Source organism: Megalobrama amblycephala, linkage group LG10 (genome assembly GCF_018812025.1).
Source record: "Megalobrama amblycephala isolate DHTTF-2021 linkage group LG10, ASM1881202v1, whole genome shotgun sequence".
Lineage (NCBI taxonomy): Eukaryota > Metazoa > Chordata > Actinopteri > Cypriniformes > Xenocyprididae > Megalobrama > Megalobrama amblycephala.
In genome coordinates, this window is record NC_063053.1 from 21126777 (window position 1) to 21154307 (window position 27531).

Sequence of the window (27531 nt, forward strand, 5' to 3'; positions counted from 1 at the left end):
AAAGAATCTTAAAAAAGTGTCAAGGCTTCCACAAAAATATTAAGCAGCACAACTGTTTTTAATATTGATAACAATAAATGTTTCTTGAGCACCAAATCAGCATATTAGAATGATTTCTGCCAAGTCACCTTTATTTCTATAGTGCTTTATACAATACAGATTGTTTCAAAGCAGCTTTACAGTGATAACAGGAAAATGATGCAAACAGATTTCATTTTGGCTGTACAGCAGCTCTAAAAGAAAACAGTGTCATTGTTCAGCTGAAGTTAGTTCAGTGTTGATTCGGTTTCTGAAGGATCATGTGACACTGAAGACAGGAGGAATAATGGTGAAATTCAGCTTTCAATTACATTTTAAAATACAGTACAGTCCAAAAGTTTGGAACCACTAAGATTTTTAATGTTTTTAAAAGAAGTTTCGTCTGCTCACCAAGGCTACATTTATTTAATTAAAAATACAGTAAAAAAAAAAAACAGTAATATTGTGAAATATTATTACAATTTAAAATAACTGTTTTCTATTTGAATATATTTCACAAAGTAATTTATTCCTGTGATGGCAAAGCTGAATTTTCAGCATCATTACTCCAGTCTTCAGTGTCACATGATCCTTCAGAAATCATTCTAATATGCTGATCTGCTGCTCAAGAAACATTTAATGTGTACAATTGTACAAAATATTTGTGTACAATATTTTTTTTCAGGATTATTTGATGAATAGAAAGTTCAAAAGAACAGTGTTTATCTGAAATCTAATCTATTGTAACATTATAAATGTCTTTACTGCCACTTTTGATTGATTTAATGCATCCTTGCTGAATAAAAGTATTCATTTCTTTAATTTCTTTTCAAAAAAATAAAAATCAAAATTCTTACTGACCCCAAACTTTTGAACGGTAGTGTATAATGCTACAGAAGCTTTGTATTTCAGATAAATGCTGTTCTTTTGAACTTTCTATTCATCAAGGAATCCTGAAAAAAAAAGTACACAACTGTTTTCAACATTGAAAATAATCATAAATGTTTATTGAGCAGCAAATCAGCATATTAGAATGATTTCTGAAGGATCATGTGACACTGAAGACTGGAGTAACGATGCTGAAAATTCAGCTTTGCATCACAGGAATAAATTACTTTGTCAAATATATTTAAATAGTACACAGTTATTTTAAATTGTAATAATATTTCACAATATTACTGTTTTTTACTGTATTTTTAATTAAATAAATGTAGCCTTGGTGAGCAGACGAAACTTCTTTTAAAAACATTAAAAATCTTAGTGGTTCCAAACTTTTGGACTGTACTGTATGTTTAAAAAGAAAACAATTATTTTAAATAAATGCAGGTTCTGTGAGCATGAGAGACTTTTTTTCAAAAACCTTCAAAAATCTTACTGACCCCAAACATTTTAACAGTATTGTATAATTAATTATATATTAAAATACATTTATGTGTTATTTTTAAATATTATTCATTTATAATATATTGTAGCAACTTCTACATTTTCCTCATTATCTCTCCTCCTGTGCCCATCTGTACTACTATATAAAGAGTCACAAAAACAGCTGAGAGAATAAAGATTATGTCTGTGTTAATATTTATTAAGATAAATCTGCTTTACAGTATGAGGAATACAATCTGTTATTTCCTGTAACAAAAATAATCATGATTACATTTGTGTGAAATAGATGATTAAAAGAAAAGAAATTCTTAAATCGAATAAAACCACACCTTTAAATTACACCTTAAATATTTCACTTTATACTGCTCTTAACACTCACACCATACTTACTGAAAATGGGCCAAATAAATGAGGTGGAATGAGGGAAAATGCAAGTGTAACAGAGAAAGAGAGAGAGAGAGAAACGGCCAACAGCATGTCTGTGCAAATTGTATATGAATGCATATTGAGCCACTGTACAGCAGCCCGAAATCTCCCTAAGTTTAACCTTTAATTAACTTTCACTAATCACAAATAGATTATTTTGTTTTATTGTAGATAGAAAGTCCTTTATCTCCCATCAGGATGACTAGGGTGCATCTCTGGTGTGTATGTCAAAAGGACAATCATTACCCAAAGGTGTAGTAGTGCCTGCAATGAAAAACATACATTCAACAAACAAATAAATAAACATGGTAAACACACAACACATTACATTTTTCCCATAAGTTTGACTTCTTAATCTTTACTTCCTTGACACGCTATGAACTCACCATATAAATAATAACAAAGACCCTGGCCATGGGGTAACGTCTGAGAAAGATTCCTAACCGTATACTAGAGGAAAAGAAAAAAACATTTTTAATGCTATTGGAACACTGTAAAATATATTTATCAAATTTCCAGGGACGCCGTTACCTGAAGCGGTCGATGGTGCTGGCCGCTTTACGGACCCTCCCGTACACTCCCGTACCCGGTCCGTCTGCATCACTAAACAGGATTGGTGTGTTCCTCTGCCTAGTACCTGTACACACACAATCATGTTTGGCTTTCAAAAATGAAATGGTTCCATTCAAACAAGCTTGCGTTGAGTGGTTTGATTAGAAAAAGTCCCATAAATCCAGTCCTATCATGCAGTGCACTGACCTGGTCCCTCCATGGCAGCCATGTTGATGTGTGAGCTGCTGTTCTGACCACCCTGCAGGCTCTTCAGTTGCTGTTCCAGTCTCTCCAGCTGAAAGACCAGTGAGTTTTTCTCTGTGCCCAGGGCCTCTAACATGGTCTGCTTCTGAATCAGTGTCTCTGTCAGCTGGTGCAAACGGCCCTCCAGCTCCGCCTGACTGCTGTTGCTAAGAGCCTTATTGGTCAGCTAGCAGGAGAATTGTGAAATTTCCCATCAAAATTCAGAAAACTGCACAGAGGTTTCTTTTAAACATGCTTACTGTAAAACCTTAATTGCTATTCCATCCTCATAAATCTGTGTCCACCATGCATGTGTATGTGGGGTACCTGGTTTCTAAGCTTCTGGATCTCATCTTCACGGTCTTTGACGCGACCCTGAAGGGTGATTTTAGTACGATGATGCTCTTCCTCAATGTACTGCAGTTCCTGCATTAAAATGAATCAACATTCACTCAATATTCAGCATATTACTCAACCACCACTCACCCTCTCTAAAAACATGAATGGTGCCATCTCAAGTACCTGTTTGGATCTTTCCAGTTCTGCCTCTGTGTCCTGTTTGGCTCTGATCTGCTGGGCATGTTGTTCCTGTACTTCAGCCAGCTGTTCTCTCCAGTTCTCGGCCTCAGTGAGTGCCTGGGTTTCCAGATCCTAGAGAAAACAGAAGCGGTGAAAATCAAATATCTAGAGTGTTTGAATCTGCATTAGAGCTGGCCGATATACCTATCAAACATTCATTATACACTGCCCGGATAAAAAAAAAAAAAAAAAAAAAAGTTGCTGTTTGGATTTTAATAGGCAAATACTTAAAAATCTATGGATGGATCATTATTACAGTGATTATTATTTTCCTAGCATGTTATATGTTTGGCAACGGTCCTTTTAACCCTAAAAGATGGAGTGTGTAGCTTTTCATTTCTTAAACAACCATGTATTAAGATGTATCATGGCCATATTCCAGGATGACAATGTCAAGATTCATCAGGCTCACATTGTGAAAGAATTGTTGGGAGGGAGCATGAAGAATCATTTTCACACATGAATTGCCACTGACCTTAACCTCAGTGTAAGTTTTTGGGATGTGGTGAAGGTGATTTTACAGAGTGCTCATCTCTTGCATTGTCAATACAAGATCTTGACCAAAAATGTATGCACCTCTTGATGGAAATAACATCACAACATTTATTTCCATCGAGAGGTGCAACATTTTTTGGTCAATATCTTGTATTGTAGACTCTGTAAAGTCTTCTACAGCACATCCCAAAAACTTTCAGTGAAATTAAGGTCTGGACTCAGAGGTGCCAATTCATGTGTGAAAATGATTCTTCATGCTCTCTGAACCATTCATTCACAGTTTTAAGCCTGGTGAATCTTGACATTGCGTCATCCTGGAATATGGCCATGATGTGTCCTCCTACATGGTTGTTTAAGAAATGAAAAGCTACACACTCCATCTTTAAAGGAACCGTTAAAGAACTGTTGCCGAACATATAACATATTAGAAACATAATCATCACTGTAATAATGATCCATTCATAGATTCTTAAGTATTTGCCTATTAAAATCCAAACTTTGGAAAAACAAAAAACGACTTTTTTTGGCCGGGCAGTGTACAGGTGCTGGTCATATAATTAGAATATCATCAAAAAGTTGATTTATTTCACTAATTCCATTCAAAAAGTGAAACTTGTATATTATATTCATTCATTACACACAGACTGATATATTTCAAATGTTTATTTCTTTTAATTTTGATGATTATAACTGAGGAAAATCCCAAATTCAGTATCTCAGAAAATTAGAATATTGTGAAAAGGTTCAATATTGAAGACACCTGGTGCCACACTCTAATCAGCTAATTAACTCAAAACTCCTGCAAAGGCCTTTAAATGGTCTCTCAGTCTAGTTCTGTAGGCTACACAATCATGGGGAAGACTGCTGACTTGACAGTTGTCTAAAAGGCGACCATTGCACAAGGAGGGCAAGGTCATTGCAAAAGAGCCTGGCTGTTCACAGAGCTCTGTGTCCAAGCACATTAATAGAGAGGCGAAGGGAAGGAAGCAATAGGGATAACCGCACACTGGAGAGGATTGTGAAACAAAACCCATTCAAAAATGTGGGGGAGATTCACAAAGAGTGGACTGCAGCTGGAGTCAGTGCTTCAAGAACCACTACGCACAGACTTATGCAAAACATGGGTTTCAGCTGTCGCATTCCTTGTGTCAAGCCACTCTTGAACAACAGACAGCGTCAGAAGCATCTCGCCTGGGATAAAGACAAAAAGGACTGGACTGCTGCTGAGTGGTCCAAAGTTATGTTCTCTGATGAAAGTAAATTTTGCATTTCCTTTGGAAATCAGGGTCCCAGAGTCTGGAGGAAGAGAGGAGAGGCACACAATCCACATTGCTTGAGGTCCAGTGTAAAGTTTCCACAGTCAGTGATGGTTTGGGGTGCCATGTCATCTGCTGGTGTTGGTCCACTGTGTTTTCTGAGGTCCAAGGTCAATGCAGCCGTATACCAGGAAGTTTTAGAGCACTTCATGCTTCCTGCTGCTGACCAACTTTATGGAGATGCAGATTTCATTTTCCAACAGGACTTGGCACCTGCACACAGTGCCAAAGTTACCAGTACCTGGTTTAAGGACCATGGTATCCCTGTTCTTAATTGGCCAGCAAACTCGCCTGACCTTAACCCCATAGAAAATCTATGGGGTATTGTGAAGAGGAAGATGCGATATGCCAGACCCAACAATGCAGAAGAGCTGAAGGCCACTTTCAGAGTAACCTGGGCTCTCATAACACCTGAGCAGTGCCACAGACTGATCGACTCCATGCCACGCCGCATTGATGCAGTAATTCAGGCAAAAGGAGCCCCAACTAAGTATTGAGTGCTGTACATGCTCATACTTTTCATGTTCATACTTTTCAGTTGGCCACGATTTCTAAAAATCCTTTCTTTGTATTGGTCTTAAGTAATATTCTAATTTGGGATTTTCCTTAGTTGTCAGTTATAATAATCATCAAAATTAAAAGAAATAAACATTTGAAATATATCAGTCTGTGTGTAATGAATGAATATAATATACAAGTTTCACTTTTTGAATGGAATTAGTGAAATAAATCAACTTTTTGATGATATTCTAATTATATGACCAGCACCTGTATATTTCAAATGATTTTGCTGCAACATTGTAAATATTTTGATTTTATTAAAAGAATGAATGTTTGGTATTTTTCAGAAAATATTTTAGTAGAATATAAGTGAATATTGCTATTTATTACTATGTATTATTATAGAGATAAATATAAATGAATATAATTGAATATGATTTTTAGTTGTGTTCATCTAGTGTGGAATAATCAAGACACATTTTCTACAATTTTCCAGCCCCATTTCCATTTGTAATGATATAAGATGATCATATATTTCCAATGATTTTTCTGGCAATTAAAATGAAGCAACATTGTAAATATTTGTGATTTTAAACTATGCTTTTATTAATGTGATAAATAAATAAAAAATAAATAAAATGTTTGGCATTTTTGATCTTAAAATATTTTAGAAAACATAAATGATAAATAAATAAGTAAATATTGCTGTTTATTACCATATATTATTATAGTGATGCATATAAACAAAAATAATATAGTGTTAATATAGTGTAAATTTAGTGTTTGGTATAAATTTTGGTCCTTCAACCTTTGAAGTAATTTAAAAGCAAACTCGCAAAAATAAGGAGATGCACTAAATACCTTCAAAAGTCTAAAAAAAAAAAAATTTTTAAACCACATCACTCAGCCCTGATCTGCATGTGTGTGGACTTTATATCCATAAACTCTTCATTAGAGTGTGTATATTTTGGAATTTTGTTTAGTGTGCGTGTACCTGTATCTCCGTCCGCAAGCTCTGTACTTGGGCCTGTAGTTTTTGAATCTCTTCTCTTTGCAGCTCTTTCTCATGACGTAGCTCTTCGAGTTCAACTCCGGCCCCGGCCCCCTCCAACACCTCCAGACCTGAGCCCTCCTTCAGACTGCTGATCAGCTTCTCCTTAGACTGGAGAAACAACACACACCCATGATACTTCATACGCTTATCAAACCAAGATAAAAGGTGACATGAAAATAAAGAGAGAATGAGACCTGTAATATGCGTGATGCTTTGTTTTTGTAGTCCTGTAGTTCCTGTTTGGTGTACTCTGCTGCAGATCTGGCGCTTTTGACCTGTTGCTGTAGTTCTTCAGCTCTCTGTTTCTCTTCAGTCACCCGACGCTCTGCGTTTGTTAATGACTCCGCCAATGTCTGACGCTCAGCCTCCACCTTCGCCAGTCGTGCTGCAAACTCGCTCTGTGAGAAAATGGCACGTAACTTTGATCTACCAGGTCCATCTGTTTATCTCTAGATCCTACAGAATGTATTTGGACTAACAGAGACTGCAACATAAAACCTGTTTTTTATAGCGCTATTTACGCCTGTCAGCTCACCTGCATCTGTCTGTAGCTCTCCTGTTCTCTCTTCACTGCTGCGTCTGCATCTCTTACTCTTTCTTGTAGTGTCTGTAAAGCCTGAGACTGAAGACTGCTGCCCTCACTCTGATCCTGAAGAATCCTAAAACACAAAAAACACCAAATAGCATAAGAGGTTTGTTTATTCACAGAAGAGAAGTTATGGGATAAACCAGAAGTGATGTTCTGCTTCCTTGAGTTGTTGAAGAGACCAACCTGACCCTCTCACTCTGAGCTTCCTCAAGGGCTGAACTTCGGGCCTTCAGTAGCTGATCTGCCTCATCCAGTCGCACTTTCAGGACCGCCAGCTGACCATCTTTTGCCGACAGGGCTTCTGTGAGGTCATCAACCTGCGCGCTCAGCTCTCGAACCGTGCGATCGACGCGAGACTGGTCCGAGTTCCACTTGTCAGCACGAGCTCTGGAAAGGTTCACCTCTACACAAGCGGAGGAAATAATCATTTAATGGCTTCCTAATGCCGGGTACAAACTGCATGATTCTTCTCACACTACATGACTGTCTGGGGTACCATTTAGTTGCTACTGTGTGCACATTACACGACGAATCGGCGACAGAGGCTAACACATTACACAAAATTTCAATAGGATGAATAGCAAGACTCTGTCTGGTCTACAAACTATGTTTCACAACACATGCGAGAAGCGATACAGGAAATAACGTAAAATCACGCATGAGACAAGAGTTTTTATTTCTCATTTCTGTTAAAAACAGTAGCCCGCAAGAAGCTTGTGATCCAAACTGTACGCAGATTTACAATGGAAAAAAAAAAAAAAATGAAGAAGAATATGAAGGAGAGAATGGTTGCTGGCAGAAGCCATGCTTGCTGATGTTCCATTGCAGGTCTAGGACTCCTCCACCTGAACTTTGCCTTGTAGGTCATAGCTGATAGAATTTCCAGTCAAAACACATTCTGAGTCACAGACAGGTCAAGATATTTAGCATGCTAAATATATCTCACTCTTAGCATGCTAAATATCTGTAAGATAATGCCATTGATACACACTACGCAACTGTCACTCTTGTAAACGAGCACCGATTTCAGGCATTTGTTGGCGATTTCCACAAAACTGCAGACAAGTGAATATCAGGGCTAAAATCGTGCAGTGAGTCTCTGGCATAAGCTTCTGTACTTATTTTATTGTTATTTCAATATCAGTGTTGTTATTGTTCCTTAAAAACTACTAAAATCATTTTCGTTAATTGAAATAAAATAAATATTCGATGAAAAACTTAAACTTGAAAGACTTGAAAAACTTAAATTAAAAAAAAAAAACTAAATAGAAATGTTGCCTTGGCAACTAACTGAAATCAATAAGTTTAAAGTCAGCATGAAACGAAAGCTGTGATAGTCTTCTCTTCCCTATTGTGATGAATTTCCAAGTGAAAATTGATTGGATCGTTGGATGATTGGATGATCGCTTGCTATTGGTAGATCTCATGCGAGTGACAGATTGTACCGTCCTCGTGCCAGTAAACATCAGTGGATAAATCATTTATAATAAACACTGCAATATTCCATTGAAAAAAAACAACTGTCCATTTTGATTTCACGGTGACTTAAAGTACTAAAATGACTATAACTAAAACTGAAATAAAAATAAAGGAAATCTAAATAAAATTATTCAAAAAATAATAATAAAAATTACAAAAGCACATAAAATTACTAAATTACAAAACAAACTAAAATGAAAATGAAAACTGAAAATACAAAAATAAAGGCTAATTCAAAATATTAATAAACACTATAAAAGTATATATCTAACTAATACTGATTGATAGCATACAGTTCAACAAACACAGGTCAGAAATCTCTCTGGCTCACCCTCCTGCATGTCTTTGGCTCTCTGGATTAGAGAGGCCATCTCCTGGTTGAGAGAAGAGACTTCACTGCGCAAAAGCTGGTTCTCGAGACGAAGACTGGAGATCACCTGCTCCTGGCCCTGCTGCTGCTGAAGCTCTTGATGGCGGTCCTGATGAGGGATCTCCGGTGTTGGCTGGGCCTCTGCGGGAACATCCAGCTCTGGGTTCAAACTCTCTAAAACAACAGCTGGACAGAGAATAAAAAGTCAAAAGAAGGCACAAAGAGGAAAAACTACATGAGATCAAAACTTTAGGTGTGTGCCTGAATTCTCTTGTAGCGTTTAAAATATTTTGTTTTTAGTGTTTAATTTAGACAAAATAGATCAAATAGTATACATTTAAATAATATGTTTAATAATATGTAAGTGTATTGCCATTTGAGCTTAATTTTATGGTAAATACAGATTCAATATTCAAACATTTAATAAAATTAAATTTAGAGAAAAAAAGACTAAATTCAGTAAATACAAACTCTATGAAAGATTCTTTAATTTACTTGTAAGACAAAATAATAAAAAGATTATAAATATCAGCTATTTTTCAGTTGTTGGGCATGACAAATATAGTACTTTAAAGTGGACAAAGAAGTGACATTTACTCTGTCCCTGGCCTAAAAAGCAGACTTAGATCTCATTATGGTCCATTTAAAGGTCCCGTTCTTCGTGATCCCATGTTTCAAACTTTAGTTAGTGTGTAATGTTGTTGTTAGAGTATAAATAAAATCTGTAAAAATTTTAAAGCTCAAAGTTCAATGCCAAGCGAGATATTTTATTTAACAGAAGTCGCCTACATCGAACGGCCAGTTTGGACTACATCCCTCTACTTCCTCCTTTAATGACGTCACTAAAACAGTTTTTTGACTAACCTCCGCCCACAGGAATACACAAGAGTTGCGTTTGTAGAGTGTGTTTGTCGCCATGTCGTCGAAACACTGTTATTTTCATCCCGCAGTCCAATCACCGGGTCTGATTCCGGCTCAAATTGATAGGGTAAAATTAAAGACATGTTTACAATAACACTGAGCGTGTGCATCTCCACGTTATGGGAAGAGGCGTGACCTTTCCGGGCAAGATGCGCTAAACTGCTGTCGAATCACAACACAGGAACCGCTGGCACAATCAGAACTCGTTACGTATTTCTGAAGGAGGGACTTCATAGAACAAGGAAGTCATCAGCCCGTTTTTATGACAGTGGAAACAGCGGTATACAGATAAGTAAATTATGTGAAAAATACTGTTTTTTTACACGCGAAACATGAACACAATGTTATATTGCACACTATAAACACAATCAAAGCTTCAAAAAACCACGAAAAACGGGACCTTTAAGTTGTATCCACTATCTACTATCCTGCTTTTTGGAACTGAGCTAACGTTACCTGAATGTTATATAAATTATTAATATTCTTATTTTTATTATTGTTACCATTAATATTATGCATTATTATATAATATATCAAATATAATATAATTTTCCACATTGATGCAGCATTGTAAGGCAGTTCAGATAAATCTCTTTTACTTCAAATGTAGGAAGATCTTTGAGTTTCATTAAACTAAACTCCTCATCTCCTCTGTCGTTAACCTGTAATGGTCAAAAAATTGAAATATGGCAAAATTCTCTCCCTCAGACCAATGAAATGAACCAAATGTCAGAACATGATGTACGGTGTATCTTTTGTACCTTGGCTTTGATCTCGAGTGGAGCCATCATCTGTTTTAAAACTTTTAATGCTGTGTGAGCTGTTTGAGAGAGAGCTGAGGCTGGAATTTCTGGACAGGCCCTGTGTGGAGGAAGGGGTAGCAGCGACAGAAGGGCCCATCTGGAGATCGCTGGCCACAGAGAGAGGGGGCATCTGGGTCTGAGCTGACCCCGCTGTAGGACCCAAAGCTTTAGATGCCGATTCTCTCCTGACCTCCTTTCTTTCACTCTGCGGTGGGTCCGAACTGTTCAAGAAGTCAAAGAGCAAATCGTCATTCACTTCTGGCTTTTTGGGTCGCACAAAGTTGGACGATACTTTGCTGCTAGAACCCAAAGACATAGCGCTGGAGACATTGGCTGTACCAGCCAAAACCGTGGCTTTGGGTTTCTTTATGTTTCCAGCAACCGTAGAGATGAAAGCTGAATTTCCAAGAGATGGGGCAGAGATGGAGTCCCTGTGCTGTTGGTCATTGGTGGAGCTGTAAGCTGCAGCGTTGTACTGGATGGAGTCTTTGGTGTCAGGGCTGCTGTAGGACAGAGAGGACTGCTGAGCATTTTTTGTCAAAGCGCTGGCAGCACCCTGGTCCACTTTATTCAGGAAGTCCTCTGCCTTCCCGGCAAGATCAACAAGCCAAGACATCCTAAGATCCTCTGGAATAGAAAACATGTGTGCAGAGATGTTAAAGTGAAGACAGGCCTGCTAGCCTATCATGCTATATAATTTATGTCACCCGTTTCTTGCATTCAATGACTCACCCATATTTCAGTGCTTTTAAGTGTTTAAAAAAAATTGAACAAAAACAGATAATTTTTTGAATCTGAGATACCAACGTGAATCACATGATCAGTGAGATATGTAATGTTTGACTTCTTCAGAGCAAACAACCTATCCCTTAGAGTATACTCTGGATCCACATCCAGAGCTTTTAAACTCTTCTCATTTAAATCAATGATAATATTCTCTAACATGAAATATAATATATGTGCACATACATACATATACACATATACATATATACATATACATTATATATATATATATATATATATATATATATAATATATATATATATATATATAAATTCAAATGTATAAATTATTTCAAAATCCATCAATTGATCACTAAGCATAGCAAAGGAATAATTGTTTATCTATAGTTTTTGACATTTCTTTCTAAACAATATTTGTTTACGTTTTGCGTCCAAATCCACTTAGCACGGTGTAAGTTATTTATACAAACCTGTCAGCTGTCACTTTAAAATCACTATCCTCTACATTTCGCCTAGTTATCGAGTAAATTACGTGATAATTTGTAGAGCAAATCCTCTAAACAAACTGACAGCAGTGTTGAGCATCGCACAGTCAGTCTCACGTCTTCTGCCCTATAACAGCATTTAAGGTTAGATTTGCTGCAAGCATTGGCACTTGTACCTGAAGGGCTCCGATCTCTCAGAAAGTAAATAAATCTCGCAGGGGCATTTTCTGGAGAATTTCAGGAGAAATTGTGTCTACGGCTATCTTGAGAGCTTAACGGTGACTGTTTTTATCCAGTTTCTCATTCTGATCCAGACCGACGTGGACCAGGAACTACACGAAGGACCCATAACAGTGCGCCCTGCACACTGCCTGACTGGAAAAACGTTGAATGTTGTTACTCTGCCTGATTGCAATTAGGTCATTCCAAAGTCCCTTTCTGTAATGTTGTAATGTAATAAAATGAAATATAATATATATTACCTTTTATATGTGTAAATCTTAATGTACTTAATTTTTCATGGCCCCAATAAATCATTAAAACTCACATTTTGTGAACATAGATATATTAATTCAATCAATTTAAAAACATTACTTTAAAATGCACCCCTATTTTCACCACATTGTGATATTAGGTGTATTTTAATTTTACTGATTTGGTTTGAAATTGCAATTTTCTCTTCAAACTCTCCTAACCCTTTCCTCAATATTCCATTTGAATTTCCTTTCTCTAATCAAAATGTTTCAAACAGGACATGTTTTATAAGGATAATATTTTAATTAGTAATTATTTACATGTTTTACTGCATCCTCAATATCACTTTCAATCTGATTAGCCTTTTGTATTATCCCTTTTTCCTAACACAAGTTACATGACATCCTCCATTAAGTCACATAATTTTTGGTGGGAAAACCACAGTACAAACATGAGCAAGAATAGTAAATACACAAACACGGGGATTATGAAACAGTTCCTCCTTTATTCAGCAGCGCTCACTCAAGATCGCTTATTTACAAGGCATGCCACAACGATACGAGAACTGACTAAAAGACTTCAATAATTAATGATCAATAACACTTACATCAGCTCTGAGGGAGACAGAGGTATGTGGAAGAAAAAGAGCAGTAAAAACAAAAAGATACATCAATTCTCAATGTTTTCTTTCCATGCCAGACATGTTTATTTGATCATTGTCTTACATGAAACAAATGTTTATCTTTAGGGAGTGTGATGTCATTGTCAGACTCCCCCTCTGATTGGTCGACCCCTCAGAGTTAAGAAGGGCTGTCCTAACAACCCATTACACATGGATCGGGGGGAAAAAAAAGCTTTCAAAAATTCAGAGCGTTTTCAAGAGGAACAAGGGAGCGAGGCAGACCCAATCACATTATTGACAACTAAAAATAACTTTCAAAAAACCCCAAGATTTGTGTTGTCTTTTTTTTTTATAGTGTCCTTTGAGATAGTCATTCACAAGCTTGGATATAAAAGGGTCGTTTCTGTGAGGGTCTGAGAGGGAGAAAATATGCTGCATACATTGGTACGAAAAGGAGAATCAGAGGTAATCCATTTCTGTTCTCATGTCGGCACTCGCCGTAAATAACGCAGAGGAATTTTCATCTCTCAAAAAGTGACCCTTTGCAGGAAAAGACCTGAAAGTTATCATTATTCATGAATATTTCCTCTTACAAACAGGTGAAACATTTACATACACACTCATTCAGTCTCCAACACGTTCAGCCTTAAAGGTACGCACTTATTCTTTCTCTTTATCATACACGCTCTCTCTGTCTCTCTCTCACACGCACACAAACACACACACTCGCATACATTCCCAAACACACTCACACACACAGGGGTGGCCGCAGCTTTTACACCCCTGAACAGGTGTCCAATCATGCAGGGGAGGATAAAAACGTAGGTCAGATGAGTCCTCGTCTCTTCTTGTAGTCCTCCAGGTTGAGAGATCGGCGTGGCGCCCCATCTTTAACAGGCAATGCATTTGAACTCACTGACAAAGACTTTGCTTCTGTTGATGAGTGAAATAAATAATAAATTAATATAATAATAATAAAAATAAAAAAAACTGGCAGCTTTAGTTTCTTACTTAGAGTATCATTTCATTTTTAATTTTTTTTCCATATTAATTAAAAAAAAATAAAAAAAATAATAATCACAAAGTGTAGTTCATCCAAAAATTAAAATGTAAAATTCTGTCATAATTTACTCACCCTAATGGTAGGGAAAGCCTAAAGTTTATGTGTAATAAATTCTATGTTGAATTAAATATAATTTTTTTTTTTTCTAAAGCTACTTTTTGTAATGTCTATTTGATGCTCTTCTCATTTAACACAATAATGACTTTTAATTATCTTTTGGGGGTAATTTCTCAGGCAAATTTTATGTGCAATTAATTAGATTAATTAATTACCACATCCTGTAATTAGTTAAATTTTAATCGCATATATACTAGGGGTGGGAATATTTAGTAACCTCACGATCCGATCCCGAGAGTCACGATCCGATTCCGATTCTTGATCTACTTTTTTCCCCCAATTAAATAATTAGTTTACCGACTTAAAAACCTTAAAATCCTTACATTTACATATCCTTACATAAGTAATTATAAGTAGGCCTACTTTTTAAAATAATTATAAATTTTAAAAAATTATTAAAACAATTGCATGTTAAGAATTTTAAACTAATATAACTTCAAAACATACAAGCAAGTAGCAAATAATAAAGAGGAGCAACTAAACATATTACAAGCAATAAACAAAGAGTGCTTTCAGTATTTAAGATTATCTGAACGTTTTCTTTCTCATGTTTACTGTCGTTTGATTAGACAGCAGTAGATCTAATAAGCTGCATTCACGCACGGATCTCTTTTGAAATATAATAAGTAATGCGTTTTGTCTTGTCCATTTAATCCCTTAAGACAACACTGGCTGTGTTTAGGCTACATTAATTTTGCGTGATAAAACCATTTTGAGACGCAAGTGGATTAAACCACTTACACAGAGTTGCACGCAGCCACGTGCGCGAGCACTCTTCACAAACAAAGCGTCAGCATTTGAAACTGAAAGCAGCCTTCTGTAAGTGAGTTTCATATTTTAAATATATAAGTCTACTGCTTTCCAAACAACATAAATGATGCCTTCGTAGAGAATTTGTAAAGAAAATACCAATGGGCGAGACCATGCACAGCAACATCAAACAAAGCTCGAGTCCCTCGCAGCGCATCCTGTGCAGTGAAGCCCGCAAATGACGTTGTAATTCGCTTCAACTTTTCCAAACTTTATGAAAGATTATTTTACGGAAGGTTCGAGGGGTGTATGCATGTGAGGAATTGGAAGCAAGCAGAGTCCAGGTGTATCTAAAGCACACTCAGCGTCATCACGCATCTGAATAAAAACTAAGCTCAGAATCGATCCAGAATCCTTGGATAGAGAATCGCGATGCATCGATGGATCTTTTTTTTTCTCCCACCCCGAATATATATAAAAATATAACCAACCCCCTTTTGAATGGTAATACAAATTACACACCACTTTCCTGCTGGACATCAGGACGTCCTTTAAAACTAAACTAAAATAGTAATATAATTATTAGACCTGAGACACACTTACCAGCATTAGGAACCTGTAGGTCAATTTTGACATCAAAGTCATGAACTTTGAAAAGGTCCTCTGAGAGGTCACTGTTTGGCTTGGTAATGTCTTTGTCTTTCTGGCCAGCCTGGCCCTGCATAATAAACAAGTTAAACACAAGTGAATTCTGGGTCAGAACAGGCTCATGTTGCTGAGGACTTGCTTGAGAGTGTGTGTTACCTGTTTGTTAGCCTGCTGACTGTTGTCTTGGCCTGAGCCTGAACCGTATTTCTGGTTAAGATGAGCCAAAATGGCGGCATGAACTGAGGGATCTCTTGCCTTTGAAAAAAAATTATAAAGAAAATTTAGTTTCTTAAAATGATCAAAAAAGGATGAGAATAAAAGTGAAGTAGAACAGCAGAGCTGAAAGAAAGATGCCTCACATTGGACACCATAGTCGGTTTACACTGCCGTCTGGTGAATGGATCCATCTGCTGGTTCTTCGCGTTCTGACCCTCTGCCTAAAACACAACCAAGACATTTTAGATTTCAGAATGTTTTTAGGAGAGTTAAAAAAAAAAAAAAATCCTGATGGGAAAACCTACCACCAATGCCTTCTCAGACTCCACAATATTCCAACTCCGATTCCTCTGATTGATATAGCTGGAAAAGAAAAAAGAAAAAAGATGATTATGAAGAGGAGGGATTAGAGGGTTTTTGTGTGTGTACGCACTACTGTTCAAAAGTTTGGGATGAGTAAGCCTTTTTTTTAATACTTTTATTCAGCAAGGATGCGTTAAATTGATCAAAAGTGACAGTAAAGACATTTATAATGTTACAAAATATTTCCATCTGAAATAAATGCTGCTCCTTTGATCTTTTTATTCAAAGAACCCTGGGGAATCACAGTTTCCACAAAAATATTAAGCAGCAAAACTATTTTCAACAATTTTAAGAAATGTATCTTGAGCACCAAATCTGCCTATCAGAATGATTTCTGAAGGATCATGTGACACTGAAGACTGGAGTAACGATGCTGAAAATCTAGCTTTGCCATCACAGGAATAAATTATATTTTAAATTATTAAAATAAAAAAAGTTATTTTAAATGGTAATAATATTTCACAACATTACTTTTTACTATGTTTTTGAATGAATGAGGCATTTATATAGTGCTTTCATATGTACTACTGTACACCCAAAGCTCTTTACAATCGTATCAGGGGTCTCTTCTCATCCACCACCAGTGTCCAGCATCCACTTGGATGATGCGACGGCAGCCACAGTACAACGGCGCCAGTGCGCTCATCATACACCAGATGTTGGTGGAGAGGAGAGAGAGTGATAGAGCCAATTCAATGGATGAGGATTACTAGGAGGCCATGATTGATAAGGGCCAATGGAGGGTATTTGGCCAGGACACCAGGGTTACACCCCTACTCTTTACAAGTGCCATGGGATTTTTAATGACCACAGAGAGTCAGGACCTCGGTTTAACATCTCATCCGAAGGACGGTGCTTGTTACAGTACAGCAGTGGTTATCAAAGTGTGGGGCGCACGGGTACTGCAGGGGGGGGCGTGGGAGATCAGCAGGGGGAAAAAAAAAAAAACAGCTGTTGCAACGGCGAATGTGCATAAATAGCGGATGGTGCTCTGCCTTTATAAAGTGGGACTAAACTAATTACACTAAATCGTTCTTCAGATCGATTCTTCAGACCGTCTGAACAAGCCCAACATAGAAGTTGCTTGCTATAGAAAAGCGCGAGCACCGCTCCAGTGGACGGAATCAAAAGCTGCTATTATGAACGGCGCGCGCTCCGCTCCAAACTATTGAGTAGTTAACTTGAGTAGTGAGTAGTATGCGAGTGTATGCGAGTTTCTGACCTGATGGCAGAGATATTTTTGGTTCTCTGTCGGTCAAGTGCTTCTGCTCTCTCCTCCAGCTCATTCAACTGATCTTGCAGTACTTTCGCCTTCTCTCCATCCCCACTCTCCTCAGCCATGGCCTGCACACACAAGTTATGCATGATTAGCATGAGAACAAGTATGCACTTATATCTATTTGAAGTACATCTAATCATTACAACCTTCTCTTTGAGAAGTTGCGTTTTCTTCATGGCGTAGTTTGGTGGCGCCTTTCGGAATCTGTCCTTCTCTTTGACAATCTGTCATAAATATAATTCACATTAATACAATGATAAAGCTGACAACAATCAGAATATCCTGTATTAAGGACAATAGGAAATAACATCAGTGGGACATACATCCTCAATGTCTTTGTCATTAAATTTGTAGTTGACCGCCTCCTTGATGGACTGCTCTTTTTTGGAGATCTCATCAAGTGTAGGAAGCTGCATTCCTGCTGACATCATCTATGGGGCAGCAACAAGGTTACATTTCATTATGCTACAGTGTGATTGCAGTTCTACAAGTAACCTAAAATGCAACTGAAATTCACCCCCAATTCAAATTTAGTTTCCATAATATTTTTTGCTTAGAGTAAATACATTTTAAGTACAATAGAATACAGTTCTTTTAAGAATACAGAGGGTTTTTTTTTTTTGTTTTTTTAACTCACCGCCTCTCTCCATTTCATGAATTCGCTTTCAGTGAACTCCTGATTGGACACAAACTCGAGTCTGAAGACGCGCATGTCATTTCCGTGTCTGCAAACATGCAATACACATTACACAAGTCATGGATGACAAAGAGTAGAACGCACATATAATTGGTTTTCCTGTGCAAACGTACCGGAGCTGAAGGCCTTTATTTGTTCGTGTGGACCCCAGCTGATAAACTTTAGCCGTCTCCACAACATCAATGATTTCAGCCACCTGCAGGATTTCATTTCAGAAATTGTCTATCTACAACTCTATATATTCCATGTGATATTTTAAAATGTGTGTTTTCAGATTGCAGTTGTTTGTGGTGTCACAAAAGCTTTTTATAACGTGAAAAAATATGTTTATAACGTGAATGGATGAGAAACAATTTTTTACTGACCCGATAAACAGGCTTGCTGCTGCTGTTTCCAATGCCAATTCGAACAAAACAACCAGTAACAGTTTTAGCAAAGAACGGCATGTGACACCAGCGCTCCAGTTTGTGCCGGGACAGCCGGATCCGATTCAGCTCATCTGGTAATGACACTGGCTGGGACTTGGGCGGAGCCTCCTCTTTCCTGAAATACAGGTGCACAGTTGATAAACATGCTCATTACTGAGGGATAGAACCATACCACTATAAGAGGAGGGAGGAGGAGAGAGAGGGAAAAAAACCCCCCCAAAAAAAACACACTACTGTTTTATAATCAAACAAAATATAGGAGTATTAGAGGTATAAAAATTATACATAAATTTACATATATATATATATACACACACTATTGAAAGTAAGATTTTGGTTTGGAAGGTGAATACCTTTACTGCATTAAACTGATCAAAAGTGACAAGAAATATATTTATAATGTTACAAGAGATTAATATTTCAAATAAATGCTGTTCTTTTGAATTTTCTATTTATCAAAAATCCTGGAAAAAAGTATCTCAGTTTCCAAAAAAAAAATTACATTACATTATATCACATTCAAAATTACATAACCATACACAAAAAAATAAATATATATAATATAATATATACATAACTATATTAAAATAGAAAACAGTTATTTTAAATTGTAATAATACTTCATGAAATACAGTATATTTTTATTTTATACATGTCATTTTATTTCATTTTTAATTGTTAATGTAAAAACATTTTAGCAGTCCAAATTGTTGTTTCATACTAAGAAAGTTAATTTCCTAATACTTACTCCTCCTCTTCATCAAAAGATGAAGACCTTGAGCTGCGGTCACTCTTTACTGAAGACTTGTCATCATCATCTTCCTCCTCCTCTTCATCATCCGAGTAGACCTCACTTGTCTTCAGCGGCTGCCTTTTGGCAAGGAGCTCAGCTGAAAGGTTAAAGGTTATAGATCAGATACTGGCATCACTGGCTACAGAATGCTAATTTTCTGCATAATACACTATATACTGCTTAATGTTTTTATTAAAAATGCTTAATAAAAGAAATGTTTTATACATTAGTATGCTACATTGTAGTTAGATCGCCCTGCATGTGAGTGGAATTCAGTTATCAACTTCAAAGTACATAGGGTTATTTAGCATTTTTAATGATAAATTTTTCTTTTAAATTCAGTGTGTTATTCAATATTGTCTGATTAACAATGAGAAAGTGATAGGAAAAGTACCAGTTCTGTTTTTCCTCTTCTCTCTTTCTGCTTTCAGCTCTTCCATGGCCTGTGACTTCTTGTCCAGCTTCTCATCTCTTTTGATCCGCCTCTCTTTGTTATGGGACATTACCTGCATGAATAGAGAGAAGAAACACAAGAGCGTAAAACCATATTTGCGTTCCTAATTTAAAAAGGGCTTGTTGGCCCATGCACTTTACTTACCACCTGAGTGTCGGGGACCTGAGACAGTTTTCTCTTCTCTTGCTCCTCCTCCTGTTTCTTCTTCTTTTCCTCCTTTTCCTTCTTCTTCGCCGTCTTCAGTTTTTGCTTTATTTCAAACCTTAAGAAATACACATTTATTGATAAGAACAGTTTCTTTACAAATGATGTGAAAATTTAATTGTGCCTTCCTTCACAGCTAGATTTAATTTATTTCTGCACAATACAACCAGTGTTGTTATTATAAATAAATTAAAACTATTAAAAATAATTTTCGGTAATTGGCACCTAATGCATTAGCTAATATTTTTCCCCCCCAGTAATTCAAAAAAAGCTGCAAATAACAAAATACTTAAAAATGAGAAATGAGTGTTTCAGTACTAAAATTACTAAAACAAAAAATAAATTAAAGCTGTATAAAAATATTTAAGGTGCTACAAAAGATTTAAAACATTTTTTACATGCATCCAAGGCAAAAAAAACCCAACAACTTTAATTTTCTTATAATATACATTGCACATCACCTTATTTCTCAAAGTGTCTGAAAACTGTTTGTTCAAAGATTCAGCCTCTCTAAACCCCTCCTTTCCTCGAGTCTACTCTGCTCTGATTGGACAGATGGCCCAGTTTGTTGTAATTGGTCTACCGCTTAAAGAGCATGTCAGAAGCAAAACGCCTATTACCATATCTGAATTTCAGCTTCGAAGGCTTCCTCAGCTCTTGATACACAGTGATACGAATAGTAACAATGGTGCCGGTTTTTCCATATCAATTCCAGTGCAAGTCCTCATTCTTTTTAAGTGCATACAATGTGGACTCTCATCACAGAAATCAGTGTCTTCTTGACATGTTGGCAACATAAACCAAACACTTCCAGGCCTACAACTACAGTGGTTAAAGCAGACAACCTTCGTGGGCAGCCAATGAAGACCATAGGCTGGCTTTAAGCAAACTGATGACGACTCATTTCAGCAGTTCAGAATCCAAGTTCATGCCAGTTTGAATTCTTTCAGGAGACAATATTTTTATTTGTCTTGCACTTTGATCTTTGAAACTTTGCAGACCTTTTACACTCACAAACAGCTACATTACACACTGCATGAAAGGTTATATTTGAAAAAGCAAACAAAAATTAAAATGACAACTGAAAATATAAAAACAAAAGATAACTCAAAATATTAACAAATACTATAATAACATATAAAAAAATACTAAAGTAAAAGAATACATCTTAGAGAATATTGCAGTATTTAAATGCTCTTTATTAGCCTGGTGTGATTCCTAAAGGCCATGTAATTAAGGCTATTGTCGTAGTTCCATCTTTTCTTTGCAAGTATGAAAACGATAAGACTAATTTAAACCTTGGATGCTCAGATGTGAGCTTTGAAACTCCTCTCACCTCCTCTTGAGGACTTCTCTCTTCTCTATACGGTTAAACAGCTCCTGTTCTCTCTCTTTTTCCGTCATCTGCTCCAAACGGGCCCTGTCCTCCTCATCCCCCATTAGATCGTCTCCATAACCATCCCGGAAAACCTCATCCTCTGATGACGAGTCAGAATCCGAGCTGGATGATGAGCTGTTACTGTCGGAGTCTGACACCTCACCTTATGAAACATGAAGCAGGTATGAACAACTTTTAAAATGTACTTTTCCAGAAAACAGCATTACAAAATCCAAAACCGGTGCCTTACCCTCCTCTGGAGCCGAACTCTCTGCTGAACTGTCTCCATTTGAGCTGCCAGATGAAGCCGTCTTGCCCTTTCTTTTCTTGACTGTGTTCTTCTTTTCGGGCCCTTTGCTAGGTTTTCCCTTCTTTTTGGTTTTAGTGCCTCCAACAGTCCACTAACAGATCAATAGAACAATCAATAAGGCATTTAATTTACAAGCAGCTTTTGACATGGACACTAAGGATTTCATTAAAAGTATTTGAAACATGTAACAGCACACACTTCAATTGCCTAGTAGTCTATATTGTATTATATTGTACTATATTATAGTATGTTCTAAACACATGAGGAACACATTCAAACAGTCTATCTAATCAGCTTGAGAGGAGGAATATATACACCGATGAGAGCCGACTCGCCTATAGTTACTTCATCGGTTTTGTGCATCCCTTTGCCACCCCGTCCCTCACTCTCGGCTGGGGATAAGGGGAGAACTTTGGGTTTGGGCTAAATTCCAAGCTCGGAGCCCTCGATCCTCTTGGACAGCACACCGAATACGCTTATTATATATTTTATTACTCTATTCAATCATTTGTAAGTGTGAACTCATGAAAACCACTGCAACAGGTAATCTGACAATATTTATTTATTTGTTAAAGATTTATTTTTGGAGTCTCATCGTAGATTCAAATCTATAAAATCAAAATGTATTGCATTTATGAAGAAAAGGTTCAGCACCCAAGGCTCTATTGCTATTGCCTCAATGGTGTACAGTTTCTTTGGGTGGATTAGAACTGTTTGTGATTTGGTCTGACTGACTTAGGAGTCCTCTTGTCTACTACTAGCGTTTCACAGATTTAGAAGCTAGTTTTAGCGCTTAAATGCTTTGTGAAATACTCTAAGAGCAAAAATTTAAGACTCCTAAAATTAGTACTGACACGCCCATTATTTTTAAAGGTGCCATCGAAAGTTTTTTTACAAGATGTAATATAAGTCTAAGGTGTCCCCTGAATGTGTCTGAAGTTTCAGCTCAAAATACCCCATAGATTTTTTTTAAATAATTTTTTTAACTGCCTATTTTGGGGCATCATTAACTATGCACCGATTCAGGCTGCTGGCCCTTTAAATCTCTCGCTCCCTGCCCATCGAGCTCGCGATTCTATAATACAGTGCATTTACAAAGTTCACACAGCTAATATAACCCTCAAATGGATGATGTTCGTCATGTATGCTGCATGCATGCTTCGGGTCATGTGAGTATAATATTTATTTGGATGTTTACATTTGATTCTGAACGAGTTTGAAGTGCTCCGTGGCTAAAGCTAACATTACACACTGTTGGAGAGATTTATAAAGAATGAAGTTGTGTTTATGAATTATACAGACTGCAAGTGTTTAAAAATGAAAATAGCGACGGCTCTTGTCTCTGTGAATGCAGTAAGAAACGATGGTAACTTTAACCAACAGTAGCTTACATTAGCAACATGCTAACGAAACATTTAGAAAGACAATTTACAAATATCACTAAAAATATCATGATATCATGGATCATGTCAGTTATTATTGCTCCATCTGCCATTTTTCGCTGTTGTTATTGCTTGCTTACCTAGTCTGATGATTCAGCTGTGTACAGATCCAGAGGTTACTGGCTGCCCTTGTCTAATGCCTTTCATAATGTTGGGAACATGGGCTGGCATATGCAAATATTGGGGGCGTACACCCCGACTGTTACGTAACAGTCGGTGTTATGTTGAGATTCGTCTGTTCTTCAGGAGGTCTTTTAAACAAATGAGATTTATATAAGAAGGAGGAAACAATGGAGTTTGAGACTCACTGTATGTCTTTTCCGTGTACTGAACTCTTGTTATTTAACTATGCCAAGGTAAATTCAATTTTTTATTCTAGGGCACCTTTAAGAGTTTCTCCTAAATCGGCAATTTAGGAGCTACTTTTAGCCTTAAGATGTTTTGTGAATATGGCCCCAGAACCGTATATTAAACGGAATGGAAAAGTAGCAACACAATTTTACTTCTGTATTGTAACATTGTGACCGTTCAATTAATCTGTTGTTATTTGGATGGCTGCAGATCTGAATGCATGCTTGCAAAACAGGGCAGGTTTAAGCGGAATAAATGACTGGAGAAGTCCAGCATACATCACCAGAGACAAGTCCGGCATTTCACTGGATGATCTAGTCATGACATTTTGATAAAAGATTTTTGACCTTGTAATATTTTAAAAATGAAACATGCATATGCAAATGAGAATTAAAAGTGTATTCTCACTGTATGATCCTGATTTACTGATTTGGCAGACATCCTGATAAACTTTTACTTGCAGTAAAAAATAAACATGTGGGGAGAGGGGGAATAGTTACTTATTTAATCATTCATTTACTTGTTTATTTACTCATTTAATTATTTACTAGTTTTATTATTGCAGGAAACGAGAATTGTTGTCTAACATTTTGCAAGCAAAGATAAAGACAAATGTAATGTCAAACGGCAAGCCTGTGGATATTACGCAAGCAATTTGCAAATTCTGCACGAGAGTTAGGCCTATGCCAGTGAAGGAGTCTCAAACCACAGTCAAATATTCCCTGAAAGCGAAAGTGAAAGCAAAAACGGACCAAGCTTTTGGTATCTGTTGCTGCACGCCACATTAATTCTCTCTGACATGACAAGAGCTGTATCTACCTCAGTGCTGATAAGGGTATATCATCTCTTTATTTATTGGCTTAATATTTCTCTTGTGGACCATACATTAATGATAGAGGGGGAAAAAATTAGAACAATAAATATTTCTTGTTATGCAATTTTTGTTTTTCATTCAGTCGGTGTTTTGAAGCTGCTCTTGATTCTCATCATTGACTGATCATAGTGCTGTGTTCGGACTTGCTATTATATAATCTTAGTAATAATGTTATTATTAATAATAATAATAAATTGTAATTGTATTGTTATTAATGTAATTAAAATCTTTTAATGTGCTATGGAAACAAATGCTAAAGAACAACAATGCCGTTTTCGCTTTGGCTTAAACAACAACTGTATAAATGATGCATCTCTTTTATAACAAGCACTCTTGACAATTTGTGAATAAATCACCTTGCAATTCAATTTTGATGTGGGATGTAGTTTTGTAGTCTGATTTAAAAACAATTTCACTGAGGAGTCCTCAACCCTCAAACAAATGTGGTTATGTCATTATGAAATTATTGAAAGGCAAATGATTTGTAGGCCCTAATATTAATTTGATAATAATAAAAAACAACATTAATAATAATAATTTAATACATTAATGGAAAAACGAGCCAATTATCGTCTTGATATTGTCAAAGGCATCGGCTATTGGCGATATTTCTGACTATCGTCTACACACATTATCTGTACGTTTTGCATGCTCGCGAATCCTTTCGTTATAACCAACACTAAGTCTTGGAGAGTAAATGAAAAATAATAGACCTGCCACTTTTTCTATGTAATGTGTTACTTTGTTGTTCTAACTTTTCAATAAGTCACACAGTGACTTTTAATATATACATTTACAGATTAAATATAAAATAGTTCTAAGCACTTTTTATCATCATCTGTCCCGACAGTGGATTATTTGTTAATTCGTGAATAAATAGGATAAGTTATTACAAACTTATTACAAACTATTTGCATTTATTTTGGATTTATTGTCAGTACTGAGCTTGCAGTTCACATGGGTAGGGCACTCTGAACTGTGTGTGGATGACTGTGTTCGTTCACCACAACAAAAGACCATTTTTGACCCAGGAAAACCCTGACTGAACACCCAAAAAAGTCAGACCACCTTGAGTAACTGAAAAGCTCCATACCTCATCATCGCTGTCTGATGTCTCAGAGTCCGTGGAGGCGGCAGGTTTACTAACAGGCTCTTCCTGTTCATCAGAATCCACACGCTTTCTCTTGGCAAGAGACAGCAGCTCCTGCAAAAAGCAGAAGAAGATTGACAGCTATTATTTTCCCCAAGTGAAAGTCCTTGATAAACAAAGAAGGTGGAACCCCTTTCTTTGTTGTTCATTGAAAAACAAAAAGAAAATGTGCAAGCTAGTCCACAAAATATTTGAAGCTTGCAGGAAAGGTGTGGCAGCGGAAATACAGCTATAATGAAGAACAAAAGCAGTTTTTCTATCTTTTTAATGAACCCAAATAGTGAGCTATAAGCATGCCTGTCTGTCAGGGTGTCTGTGCTAATTTTACCCTGGAATACTAGAACACATAAGACAGAGGGATTTGGGATAGTTATAACTCAACACTCTCAATACTCTAACAAACACTATATGGCTAAACAGGGTCTAATCATCACAATGCACAAACAGATGTCAAACTCCACTGAGCATGAGGTTTTCAGTCCAAATATGACTTGTATTTGAGCATAATTATGTTATGGTACTTGTTTAATCTGTTAGCATTAATTAAAACTTCAGCATATCATATGCATGCAACTCAAAAAACACTTTTCTGCATAAGTGTCAGTTATCACACTACTGTTAAGTGTTTGTGTTGTGCTGCTAGCTGGCTAGATCTGTAATTTGTCAACACCATCGAAACGAAAACAAGTGCACAGGTTGATAAAGCAGTGTAGTATGGAGTACTGCCTATAGGGGGCGTATCATGGTTCAAAATAATTTGTTTGCCATAACACAAGGGTTTTCAAACTGGGGTCTGGGGGCCGCAAGGGAGTCCTAGTCCCGTGTAAATCTGTATTGAAATAACAGTGTTAAAAAATGTAAAAATAAATAATATGATTAAAATAAGTAAAACAAGTAACTAAATATAAATTAAGGAACTAAATATTTTCCTATCAACATTTTAGACATTATATATTTACTTTCACAGTATATATTGTGCATTTATACAAGAAACTATATATATGCTTTTTAAATTTTAGGATGGGAGTCACTCACACGAGGATGATCATATTTAGGAGTCAGTGACACCTAAAAAAGATTAAAAACCTCTGCCATAAAGCAATTGAAATGTTCAATTATTATTATGGATATTTTAGATTATTAATCTAAAATTGAATATTTGTAGAAATATCATCATTAAATAAAATGTAACATTTATAAGCAATTTTTTGTCTAATGAAATGTTTAATGTTTATAACAACTTTTAAACTGTAAATAACTTTATAATTTTTCAAATGACCATTAGCAGTTTTAAGCACATCATAAAGCACATAAGCTCTTTTGACACAACAGAAAACTTTATTACTTGAATATGTCTCCATATTCTTATTTTCGTGTATCATGTGACTTTGAACTGTCCAATCAAACCCGCTCTCGGGATGAGTTTGAGCAGAGTCTGTCCTCTCTAGCCTCTCGTCGTATTTCTACAGCTACAACCGAAATAGAACTTTAGCCGCGGCGCTGTGACGTCATAAAACAGAAAAGGTTCTAAACGCGCGCGGCCACTTTTGTACAGCTGAGATACCCGCGTGCTGCAGGCGACAGTAAAAAGCACGTAAAATGTCCAAAATCCAGGTGTAATTGTCTTAAAACCAACACGACGCCACCATATAGGCCCCTGCTAACCAGCTAGCTTTCCCACATCACTTAGCATGGGACTTCAACACACACATACAGTTCTGACACCTTAATGCCTTCCAGATCGGTAAACAGCGAGGTTTTTGGATCACATTCACGTGAATGATATTCCTACCTGATCCAAATTATCATCGCTTGCACTATCCTCCGAGTCAGAGTCAATCACGACCCGACCTTTCCGTTTCTTTACATTCACCATGGTTAGCTGCCTGGCTCCCCTGTGTGTGTGTTTAAACAGCAGCGCCGCACTCCTCCACACAAAGGCGCTAGAGCTGCACTGC

The 27531-nt window shown here is 36.7% G+C and overlaps 2 protein-coding genes across 3 annotated transcripts; both read right to left on the reverse strand.

The window, feature by feature from the left end:
• Nucleotides 1-1579: 1579 nt before the first annotated feature.
• golga5 (golgin A5) lies at nt 1580-12328 on the reverse strand. Of its 2 annotated transcripts, none has more exons than XM_048205378.1 (13): nt 12137-12328; nt 10688-11356; nt 8967-9191; nt 7340-7559; nt 7103-7226; nt 6762-6965; nt 6508-6675; nt 3145-3273; nt 2950-3048; nt 2587-2809; nt 2359-2464; nt 2214-2277; nt 1580-2091 (listed from the first exon to the last, which is right to left on the reverse strand). In XM_048205378.1, exons 2-13 carry the CDS (start codon nt 11343-11345, stop codon nt 2011-2013), a joined length of 2301 nt encoding a protein of 766 aa, XP_048061335.1. In that variant the 5' UTR covers nt 11346-11356; nt 12137-12328; the 3' UTR covers nt 1580-2010. The 2 variants fall into 2 exon arrangements, with proteins under 2 accessions (XP_048061335.1, XP_048061336.1); XM_048205379.1 differs by lacking the exon at nt 12137-12328 and adding an exon at nt 11946-12092.
• Nucleotides 12329-12919: 591 nt separating this feature from the next.
• On the reverse strand, nt 12920-27525 carry rtf1 (RTF1 homolog, Paf1/RNA polymerase II complex component). The gene is made up of 18 exons (XM_048205380.1): nt 27366-27525; nt 25517-25627; nt 21697-21847; nt 21405-21609; nt 20009-20126; nt 19805-19916; nt 19366-19507; nt 18555-18732; nt 18303-18385; nt 18130-18217; nt 17816-17923; nt 17639-17716; nt 17436-17557; nt 16156-16213; nt 15994-16071; nt 15791-15889; nt 15590-15704; nt 12920-13989 (listed from the first exon to the last, which is right to left on the reverse strand). Exons 1-18 carry the CDS (start codon nt 27447-27449, stop codon nt 13883-13885), a joined length of 2037 nt encoding a protein of 678 aa, XP_048061337.1. The 5' UTR covers nt 27450-27525; the 3' UTR covers nt 12920-13882.
• Between the last annotated feature and the right edge of the window lie 6 nt (nt 27526-27531).

Bases quoted from the DNA above. Each gene is read 5' to 3' on its own strand.
- golga5 (XM_048205378.1), bottom strand. From the start codon at position 11,345: ATGTCTTGGCTTGTTGATCTTGCCGGGAAGGCAGAGGACTTCCTGAAT. The intron at 7,227-7,339 runs GTTGGTCTCTTC...TTTGTGTTTTAG, and splicing joins GCTCAGAGTGAGAGGGTCAG to GATTCTTCAGGATCAGAGTG. The intron at 3,274-6,507 runs GTACACGCACAC...TGTTTTCTCTAG, and splicing joins GCTTGCGGACGGAGATACAG to GATCTGGAAACCCAGGCACT.
- rtf1 (XM_048205380.1), bottom strand. From the start codon at position 27,449: ATGGTGAATGTAAAGAAACGGAAAGGTCGGGTCGTGATTGACTCTGAC. The intron at 19,508-19,804 runs GTACTTTTCCTA...TTAACCTTTCAG, and splicing joins GAAGAGGAAAAACAGAACTG to CTGAGCTCCTTGCCAAAAGG. The intron at 17,717-17,815 runs GTATGTCCCACT...TATTTATGACAG, and splicing joins ATGACAAAGACATTGAGGAT to ATTGTCAAAGAGAAGGACAG.